This window comes from Monopterus albus, unplaced genomic scaffold (assembly GCF_001952655.1).
Source record: "Monopterus albus unplaced genomic scaffold, M_albus_1.0 scaffold30.1, whole genome shotgun sequence".
Lineage (NCBI taxonomy): Eukaryota > Metazoa > Chordata > Actinopteri > Synbranchiformes > Synbranchidae > Monopterus > Monopterus albus.
Genome location: NW_018127910.1, coordinates 1004437 through 1014562, shown reverse-complemented (window position 1 = coordinate 1014562; position 10126 = coordinate 1004437). Strand labels below are relative to the sequence as shown.

Genomic DNA, 10126 nt, shown 5'->3' with positions numbered 1-10126 from the left:
AAACCTGTGCTTTTCAATAAACTATTCATTGCTAAATGCCCGCCTGTTCTTTTGATAACAGAATATTGTGTGATGAACTGTGGCCACAGTCGGTAAAAGATTGAAGCAAGGTGGATTTATAGTCTAAGAAAAAGTTACATAATGTAAATCTTCAAGTCAGTTCTTGACTTGAATTTACCAAAAGAATCTTGTTAAAGAAACGCATCACTCTTCAACTACTTTCACAATCTCCTTACATTTTATGAGTTGGCTTGTACAGTTACCCAAATCGTTTATTGTGAAACTCCTGTCACAAAAGAAATCACACCCACTGCATTCTTTGTTAGACAACAAATGGCCAGCTAGAGTGTACTCAGTGTGAACCACGCTTGACAACTTCACAATGGTCTGCCAGTTAAGTGTATTCAATGATAAAGCCGTAAACAGTCTGTGTGTGATCTATGTGCACTATCACACACAAATGCTCCCTTTGAGCACCAGTGTTATTTCCTTTCCTTTAATGGCTCTAGTGAGCACGGTAACAAACTGAAGGTCATTTTAGAATCATGTAAAACAAACCTTTTGACATTGAATAGTTAAATACACAAACATTTACTGCAACATATTGCTTACAAGTTCATTTCACAAATAAACACTTGTTTAAGGAAAATGTTTTTATTTAGAACACATCACATTTACATATACAGTCTAGCCAGTAGTCCCCTGACCCTGATGTGCTTTTGCTAAGCACGGGTGAAGTTATTCTACATTCCTCTTTAGCAGTACTTTCCAACTGATGGGGAATATTAGCAGGTAGTTTTTCCTGTGTGACTGTGATAATATGACCACTTTAATGGTGTCTGTGTAAATCTTTCAAATACAAAATGCATAAAAGTAATATGAATCAGGTCATCTGATAAAGACAACCCTACTTCATTAGGTTTAAAAATGTCTAAAGCTAAAATAAACTAAACTGCCAACACGTCTTGGATAACAAGCCAATTACTAGTACAGTACTATACTGTCATGTTTCTGTGTATCATCAGTAGTTTCATGTATGATCATAGTTGCTCTCAGTTGATCACAATATTTTTAAACTTGTACTTTTCTCTATAACCTTAAAAACCAGCTCAAAGTGCTGATTACAAGTCTGTATACAGCTATTTGGCTTGTTCTGCTTATTCTCCTCAGATTGACATGGATCTTATGATTTCCACACGTTTTAATACTGCATGACTTGTGCTAATCTATAATAACAGAGCTGCAAGGATGAATTGATCAAAAGATAATTGAGAACTAAAAATTTGATCCTTTTTGGGTCTGACATGATCATAAATTCAATACATGCTTTTGGGTTTTGAAATACGTTATTTAAGCAAAATATCTGAAGACAACTTGCGCTCTATGATACTGCGATCGACCTTTTTCTGTTTTCTGGCATTTTATAAACTAAACAATCGAGAAAATAATGGACATTAATGGATACTGAAAATAGCTTGCTGCCTGCTGTTTTTGTTTTCCTGGAAAGAATGGTAATCTTGGCAAGTCTTTCATTACTAGCAACTTTTACATAAGTAGCTGATGACACAGATAGCAAAAAATGGAGGACACACACTTTGCCCTCAAGGTATACCAAGCAGTGTGGTGAAGGTCATAGGGTGTGGTAGAGTCAGTGCTGCAATGTATTCAATACTGTCATCCTGCACCTTAAGAGAGCTTTCCACTTTGTATTATTACCATGTACACTGTTACATTACAAAATGAGCTGCCTTGGATAATATTTTGAAAAAGTCTTACCCATCCAGTACCTTCCATGTTATCAGGTCTTTACAGATTTTCAGCAAGAAGAGAATGCCTCTTTCCACATCTGTAAATCAAGCAAAGTGGTTACTCTTACCTGCTCCATCTTCTCAAGTCAGCTTTTGTGAAATACTCGCTCCCTTTTCTTGTTAATGTCTGAAATCTAGTATTTGTGAACAACACTGCAGTATCTCTGACTCAACAGGATCTCCAATGTGTCCAGGAACTAGTCTTTCTTCGCTAGCACCAGCTGCTGGAGGGTTTAGCTAGCCTTGAAAGAGACATAGATGCTCACTACCAGGCATGACACTGCAAGCTTCCTCCAAGGTCGTTGTGCTCGATGCTGCCTTCTCCCTTCTCTCTCAAAATGCTGACTGGTCCACTGTGCTGGGGCTGAAGACGTCCTGTCTGACAGTCATCTGCAATCTTCCACACTAGCGATGCTGAGGGGCCCAAACTGCAGGTGCTTGTGGCTGTTATAATCCTACTTGCTCAACACTGGTATATGTGGTGCAAGGGCCCTTGCCCTAGGACTACCCAAAACACCCTTGTCATTGATCCTAATACAAATAAATACACACAGTATACCCTATATCACCCACACAAGTCCTAAATTATACTTCACAAAGGAGGACAAAGTTCTGGACAGGCTGATTAACTAGACGTCATAGTCACAATGACTAGTAAATGTAAATTCATAAGCTTTTTCTGAACCAATGACGCACTGAACCTCGTGTTACTTCACTACACAATTTTATTCGGTCTTTTTCTACTAATCAAAATATTTGAACACTAGAATTCGGTTTGCGGAGAACAGTAAGAGTGAGGGACTCCCTTAATTCTAATTCAGGCTGCTTATATTAGTTGACACTGGTACTACGAATGATTTACATACGGTACTTCACATACAAAAATCAAAATACACTTGACACTGGCAATTCAGCAATCATAATAACTTTAGAAAGAAAAACTGTGTAATTCTAGCTCATCTAAGGGCCTGATACAGCTATGCTATTTGACAAAAACCAGGTTAAAAGACAAAAGGTAACTGACCAGGAAAAAAAAAAAAAAAAAAAAACTAACCCATATAAAAAAACAGAAAGGATATTAAGAATTGACTTCAGATTAAAAAAAAAACTAACAAAAAAACAAAACAATTTAGCTTAAACCCTGATACCACAGGCACAATAAACACTTCAGGCGCACAAAAGGAATTTTTTTTCTTAGGAGAGAAACATCTATCACAATCAGGGGAGGGTATCATCTGCACTCATGTCTTGTGTCCTTCTTGCTGCAGTAATGTCTGACTTGTGTGTTCCTCTAATGCTCTCAGATGACTGCCTCAAAGTAACCTGCAGCTTTCCTGACAATTCCTTTGCTCACCTCCTCGCCTCTCCTGCTAAGAACTGAAGCCTGTTGAATGGATACAGGATAGAACAAATAGTTATTCTGCACTTTCATGTGCTCACTCTGTACTGTGCTACGAGGGTGTTGTGAAACTGAATGCAACTTACCAAAACATTAAATAATTAATATCGCCGTGAGCCGTAGCCACCTCCGCTGCTGCCACCAGAACTGTAGCCACCTGCAAGTTTAGGATTGGTCACCACAAAATGTCTTAAATTACTCTTCAAGGACAATTACTGTGTTATGTGACTCGATGCAGCATTTTGAAGTCTGTGACTCCTGGGGTTGGAGGGTAAAACTCACCGCCATAGGGTCCACCCGAATTTCTGCCACCAAAGTTGCTTCCTTTCATGGGCCCATAGCTTGACTGTTGTCCACCATAATTTCCAAAGTCATTGTAATTCCCACCCCCTCCGTAACCTGAAGACAGAAGTGTCAACTTCAAATCAAGGCATGAGTTCAGGTTTCTTGCACTGCACACTTACTATGGATTAGATCTAGCCCTTAATTTAACAGTAAAACATTATGTAGTTAAACTGTTTACCTCCACCACTACCTCCATAACCTCCATCACAGCTGCCACCAAATCCACCTCCCTGGTTGCCATATCCTGGACCACCACCACCACCCCCATAGCCCCCACGGCCTCCTCCATAACCTGGTCCTCCACTATAATTTCCTCCTGGACCTATAATAGTAGTAAAACAACAATACAAGAGAGTCCCAACTGTTAAAAAAAAACAACAAATCACCACAGGTTTCTGACCATAATGTTACTGAACAGCATTTTCTTACATGACAATTATTACATAATTGAGCAAGAACACTTAACGCAATAAATCACAACAGGAGTTATACATTTGGAATTGATGTCCAGGGTTCCCAACCTTTTCAAGAAATAATTTTCCAGGACTTTTTCCTATGACGTAAGGCTGTGTTGTCAAATCGGATCACATCCTAGACAAACAATTTCCTCTGTGTGGATGTCTTTTAAATCATGTGTTAATCTATGATGATACTCTCTCTCCACAGTCTCTTTTACATCACAGGTTAGGGTGAAAAAATAAAAACCTGACTCTGCAGAGGTTAGCATAACTAAAGAAAGGAATCTGACTTAACTCCAAGAACAAAAAGTAAGCAATAATAAACACAGTAATGTTCAACAAGAGTTCTGTCTCTTTTCCCCTGTAATTTCTAAATGGATTTGTCTAGCATTATTGGCAATGGACACACACATAACGATATCCTCGGGAAGTGCCCAGAGAAGATCGGTTTCACATTCACAAGTTAAAATTTGACTTATTTTATCTCCAAAATGAGTATTATTTTTGACTCAAATTCAACTCAAGAATACAACTGACACTCAACTCTACCATGCCCTGCCAGAAAGGCTTCTGGCTTATCCCTTTCTGTTCATATCATGTTAAAAGGTTTGCCAACTAGCCAGTTAAACATTAAACAATAGTTCTGCTAGTGGTGGAGCAATCAATCTTAAACATGTTTAAATGTAAAAATCATTAGCAGCCAACAGTTATTAATGTCTGCATTTAAACTATCAAGCTACTTACAGTTCTTGGTTGTCTGGCTACAATCCATTGTGATTTTAACCGTCCAGTTTATTTTATTCACACCATCTTCACCAAACTGATGTGATGAGGTGCATTTAAAAGCCAGTGGCTCAGGGTATTCAGAGCGTACAAAAACATTACTAAACACAGGCCATAAACTTCTCTTACCATTCTAAGTTTATCTCACATATTGACCTAATTTCAGCACATACTGAAATCTGACGGTCTATCAGCAAAAGGAAAATACAAAAATGTGAAGGACAGCAAAGTGTTTTTCCAGGACACTGTACAATTTATCTCAATTTCCTTGACTTCTTCATGAGTAGAAAAATGCTTTATGCGAATCCATGTTTTCCAGGACACTTCATGGGAACCCTGCATATCACAATACAATGAACATTTACATTTCACACTTCGTAAAATTTTTATTTCAATACAGCTCACCATTGTCAAAATCGTCACCATAACCGCCTCGTCCTCCGCCATAGCCACCTAAAAAATACGGATGGTAAAATATATTGTGCATGACAATGCTGACGGACATATTTACTCTTGCAACCTTCTCAGAGGTGAGACCATGTCCACACTAATGTAGGTTCATCTGAAAACCCTCTGTCGCAAAGTCAAGGATTTTTGTCCACATGCTTTTCACCATAAATCGAGCTTTCAAAAATGCACTCTGAGGCAGATAAATGCAAGTGTTATTTGTCTAGAACAACAGAGTATTTTTTTACAATGTTGACATATGACAGTCAACATTTATTCCTGCATAGCAGCAATGTTAAAAAGACAAATGTCAGTGTGGCTGCTAACTTTACTTGTGCACGGCACTGAGATACATTTTTCTGTCTACTGCCTGAACGTGGGAGTTACTACTGTTAGCCTGTTTTCAAGCAACTTTTATGAACCTCAGTCAACACTGTTTTATACTGACAGCACCTTATTTAACAGAACCAAAAGTAACTGTTTACAGAGTTTGAGAGCTGCAGCAGACAGAACAGAGCTGTACCCTGGCTAGGCCATGTTGAGTAACCGGTTCTATCAGACGGTTAGGGACGTGCACCATTTACTTGCATGCCCTCTAATACTGTAACACAAAGAAGAGAGAAAGAAGCAATGCTAGCATTTTACATTTTTTCCCCACAGGGTTAGATGTGAAACTTTCACCTGGAACCTCTTTCATAACATAAACATTACTATCAGATGTATCTGCATTAGTGTGGTTCAAGGCCAGACTTTTATTTGACACTCAAATAGTACTCACCCCGGCCAAAGCTGCCACTACCTCCAAAATTACTACCTCTGCCCATGAAATTTCCAGATCCTCCACTCCTGCCTGATATGAAGAGAGATATCATTGTCTTAAATGCTTATAATGAACTATCAGCTTCTTACAATATACAATATAGAATAACAATCAATAAGTTTATTCTAAATTTCACTGTGTGCTTACCCCTACTAGTGGATATTGCACTCATTTCCTGTTTTGAGAGTGCTTTCCGGACCTCACAATTGTGGAAGTTGATTGTGTGGAATTTCTGGGCTGTAAAGGGAAAACAATACAATTTGATACCACTGCTTGATGTTTACTAAGAGCTTAATTAATTATGAAGTCTAAACTACCACATACCAACAATTTTATCTACAGTGTCATGGTCATCAAAGGAGACAAAGCAGAATCCTCTCTTCTTCCCAGTGGAGCGCTCTTCCATGATGTCAATGCATTCAATCTTTCCATATTTCTCAAAATACTCTCGAATGTGGTACTCCTCTGTGTCCTCCTTAATACCACCAACAAAGATCTTTTTTACAGTAAGATGGGCACCTGGTTTATTTGAGTCCTGAAACAAAGTGAATCAGTGAGCATACACCACACATTAAGATTGTTGTATTATCTGCCCTCTGGTCTAGAATTTGTTTACCTCTCTGGACACTGCCCTCTTGGGTTCAACAACCCGGCCATCTACTTTATGGGGTCTTGCTTTCATGGCATCATCGACTTCCCCTACAGAGGAGTATGTTACAAAGCCGAACCCTCGTGATCTCTTGCTGTTGGGGTCCCTCATCACCTATGATATATACAGCTAGTGAGCATTGTTCATCGGGTCTGTAGCTGTAAGTTACTGGCGTTTATTATCACCACTTGAGGGTATCTCGTCAGAGATGACAATGGAAATACATACCACACAGTCCGTGAGAGATCCCCATTGTTCAAAATGGGCCCGTAAACTCTCCTCCGTGGTTTCAAAGCTCAAACCTCCAATAAATAGCTTTCTGAGCTGCTCAGGTTCTTTAGCTTCACGGTCCTATAAAACCACAAACAAGAAAATAAATGTAGTTTTTGCAGTTAATACTGCTACCGTGCAGGAACCAAACAGCAGAATAGCATAACGTCACTGTGCTCTTGCAGCTGACAAAATGTTTTTACGCAAAAATATAAGCAACTAGTCTTACACCCAGACTAACTTTATCCCGGAGATGGCGATACAGTAAGCTAACAGTAAATTGCCTCTGCAATTAGGTTGTCAATTAAACCAGGTAACGTCAAAATGTTAAATTGGTCTATATTCTCTCGTAGTAGAAAAACGCCAGGCTGAGACCAATGGAAAGTAAGACAAAAAGCATTAGCCTGAGCGGCCTTGCTAGTTTCGATAGCTAGCGTTAGCTTGATGCAAGTTCCTTCGGGAACGCTGTAGGTTCAGCGCTGTGCTATTAACAACTTAATACTAGCTAATAACACATTACCCTCAACAACTGACGTGACATAACAAAATCCAGCCACAATGCTCATGTTAACCCAAACACAGAGCTCTCCGGTGCGAACACTACCAGGTCAGCTTGTAGTAATTTTGGCCATCATTAGTTTAGCTTATCTTAGCTGCATGGTTAGCTAACATGAACTAACTACAGAGAAGGCTACAGAGAAACAAGACATTTCAAAACAGCACAGTGCATTTACTCGTCACAGTTGCATTTATGTTAGAGAATAACCGTAGCGTCATTGCAGTTTCCATATACGCATTTTTATTTTTGCAACAATTTGGAGCGCCTCACCTCCATTTTGCAGATGTCCAGAGACGCAGTTCTGTGTGGGTCATGTGACCAGTGCATCCTGGATTACATTCATCACAACTAGAAGAACAGCACAACATATCTACTGTAGTTCATGTGTACAAATTATTACTATTATAATGAATGTAGTGCATATGAAGATTATGTGCTTTTTATAGTGTAAGATGATATGACACATTGGCCCTTTTTGATATCTGACTTAATGTGTAATGACAAAAAAAATGACTATTTGCGCCACCTACTGTATAAACACTGTATAAATGGTGGAAAATACAAACACTAGAAACTTCAAGTAGCTTACAGTTTGGTGAAGCTTATTGATCTACCGCCCTGCCAAACTTTTGTAGTTGAAAAACAGCAGCAGAATTATCAGTGAGCTGAAGTAGATGTTAAACAACAATATTCCAGAGCTTACAGAGGCAGGACTCCTACCAAAGGGCCAAATAGTAACTTGCATGCAAGTACATACATCAGCTATAACACTTCAAAATCATGGGTTTGGCAAAATGAAAAGACTCATAAATTATTCTGACACATGATAACCAGAGAAAAACTGCATTAGTGCAGAGTATTAGTTGTCACAACAAGCCTACTTCTGTCAGCAACACCAGTTAAACAAGACTCAACAGAATTGTATTTACAGTAGCAACACTAGAAAATATTTTGGCCTAAAAAGTGACCATGCAATGGAATGAACACCACAGAGAGTCTCAGTAAGCCAAATGAATATCACAGAAGTGTTTATTTATTGAATGGCTTTTGTGCTGTATTATTTACAGGTATATACTATACTATTTCATTTTTTCAAGTAGCATGTTAACTTTCTAATTATTTTATAATGTTGTGCTGTTACAGACTTAACAGCAATTTCTCAAACCAAATGTCTTCAGAACATGAAACAAATATTCTAGTACTGATATTCAAATTGTTTTCAGCTGTAATTCTGGAAGCATAACATAAATCAGTGTTTTTGGTTCACATTAAATCTCTCTGACAAGAACACTTATTTGGGCAAGTCTGATGTATGAGTCTGATGCTGCTGAGCCTTGTTGAATCTGACCAGCATCTCCAAATATATGACTGTTTTATGGTTTAGACAATGTCTGTCATTAACTTTATTGTAGTGTGTGAGGAAAATACAGCTCCAATAAAAAGGGTAATGTTTTTCTGACACTATTAATGATGAGTATTTATGATCAGACCATAGTTCAAATTAAAGAGCCGGTCTGTGTTATCCCTCTTTAATTCTGCTGCAGTTACTGTATTTGCTTAGAGATAATACAGTACATAAATTTGAAATCTTGCATCAGTTCAATCCAGTTCCTCTTATCTTTACAAACATGCAAAACAAGTATTCACTGCCAAATTACAATTTTACATTGCATTTTAACCTTAATTAAACTTATAATGAGTTAGTAGAACAGGTAACATGATTTCTTCTTTTTCTTTTGCTACCAATAGTTATACAACGTTATTGAAATCAGTAATACCAATATCTTATTTTTTTTTATTGTTTTAGTTATTTATTTTTGATACCATGCCATTGTGATCATATGAAAACCACCATGTCCCTGTTGGACCATTTGAAGATGGTGATGGTATTGCTGACAATAAAGAGCTGTCTGTTTATTTGCAGTGGATGCCTGATCAATGTCACACTCAGCTTTTGAGGCTTGTGTGAGCCTCTGCTGTTGAATTAGAGCAGATGGTCTGGATTATTGTCCAAATGCCATGATATGTTTTCTCGTTTGTATTGGAACAAGCAAGAGTCACAATCCAAACAAGCATTAGAATACATCATATATCCATGCAATAAAAACTCTGCATGCCAATCTATGTTGTATTTCTTTATTTGCATGTGACAGAACTGATCTCTGATGACCTGTAGTTTTGTTACTGAGATTAAATGACAACTTTCTAATCATGTTTTCTTTCTAATCAGATGGCTGCCATCGGTTCTGTACTGGAAACAAATTCCTTGTGTGTAACATACTTGGCCAATAAAGGTGATTATCCTTATCCTTATGTTTTGAAGTAATATTATTATTATTAGTAGTATTAGTATAAACTAACTTTAGCTCCAGTCAGCTGGTTTTCTTCCTCTTGTATTATCACAGTGATGCACAGTTTTGACCACTATTGGCTGATGTCCTGGAATGAAAAGTTATAAATTAAATAAACAAACAGATCTGGGCAATATAGTGGATGATTTATTTTAAAGTCAGTGGTGGAATGTAATTAAATACATTCCACTCAGGTATTGTACTTGAGTACCTTTTATATTATACCTCCCCTTTACC

The 10126-nt window shown here is 37.9% G+C and overlaps 1 protein-coding gene across 3 annotated transcripts; it reads right to left on the bottom strand.

Annotated features, from left to right (window-relative positions):
* hnrnpa3 (heterogeneous nuclear ribonucleoprotein A3) lies at positions 1-7913 on the bottom strand. 3 transcript variants are annotated; one of them, XM_020596512.1, is made up of 11 exons: positions 7809-7913; positions 6938-7060; positions 6677-6823; positions 6385-6595; positions 6208-6297; positions 6019-6090; positions 5199-5246; positions 3731-3874; positions 3490-3606; positions 3294-3364; positions 1-1846 (listed from the first exon to the last, which is right to left on the bottom strand). In XM_020596512.1, the coding sequence occupies exons 1-10, from the start codon at positions 7863-7865 to the stop codon at positions 3309-3311; spliced, it is 1065 nt and encodes a 354-aa protein (XP_020452168.1). In that variant the 5' UTR covers positions 7866-7913; the 3' UTR covers positions 1-1846; positions 3294-3308. The 3 variants fall into 3 exon arrangements, with proteins under 3 accessions (XP_020452168.1, XP_020452165.1, XP_020452169.1); XM_020596509.1 differs by lacking the exon at positions 1-1846 and adding an exon at positions 1853-3192 and having other exon boundaries at positions 7809-7912; XM_020596513.1 differs by lacking the exons at positions 1-1846; positions 7809-7913 and adding exons at positions 1853-3192; positions 7500-7606.
* Positions 7914-10126: the final 2213 nt, after the last annotated feature.

What these genes read in the sequence shown, in the direction of transcription:
- hnrnpa3 (XM_020596512.1), bottom strand. Translation starts at nt 7,865, where the DNA reads ATGCACTGGTCACATGACCCACACAGAACTGCGTCTCTGGACATCTGC. An exon ending in TTATGGAGGTAGTGGTGGAG is followed by an intron (nt 3,607 to 3,730) that starts GTAAACAGTTTA and finishes TTCTGTCTTCAG; the next exon opens with GTTACGGAGGGGGTGGGAAT. An exon ending in TTCGGGTGGACCCTATGGCG is followed by an intron (nt 3,365 to 3,489) that starts GTGAGTTTTACC and finishes CTAAACTTGCAG; the next exon opens with GTGGCTACAGTTCTGGTGGC.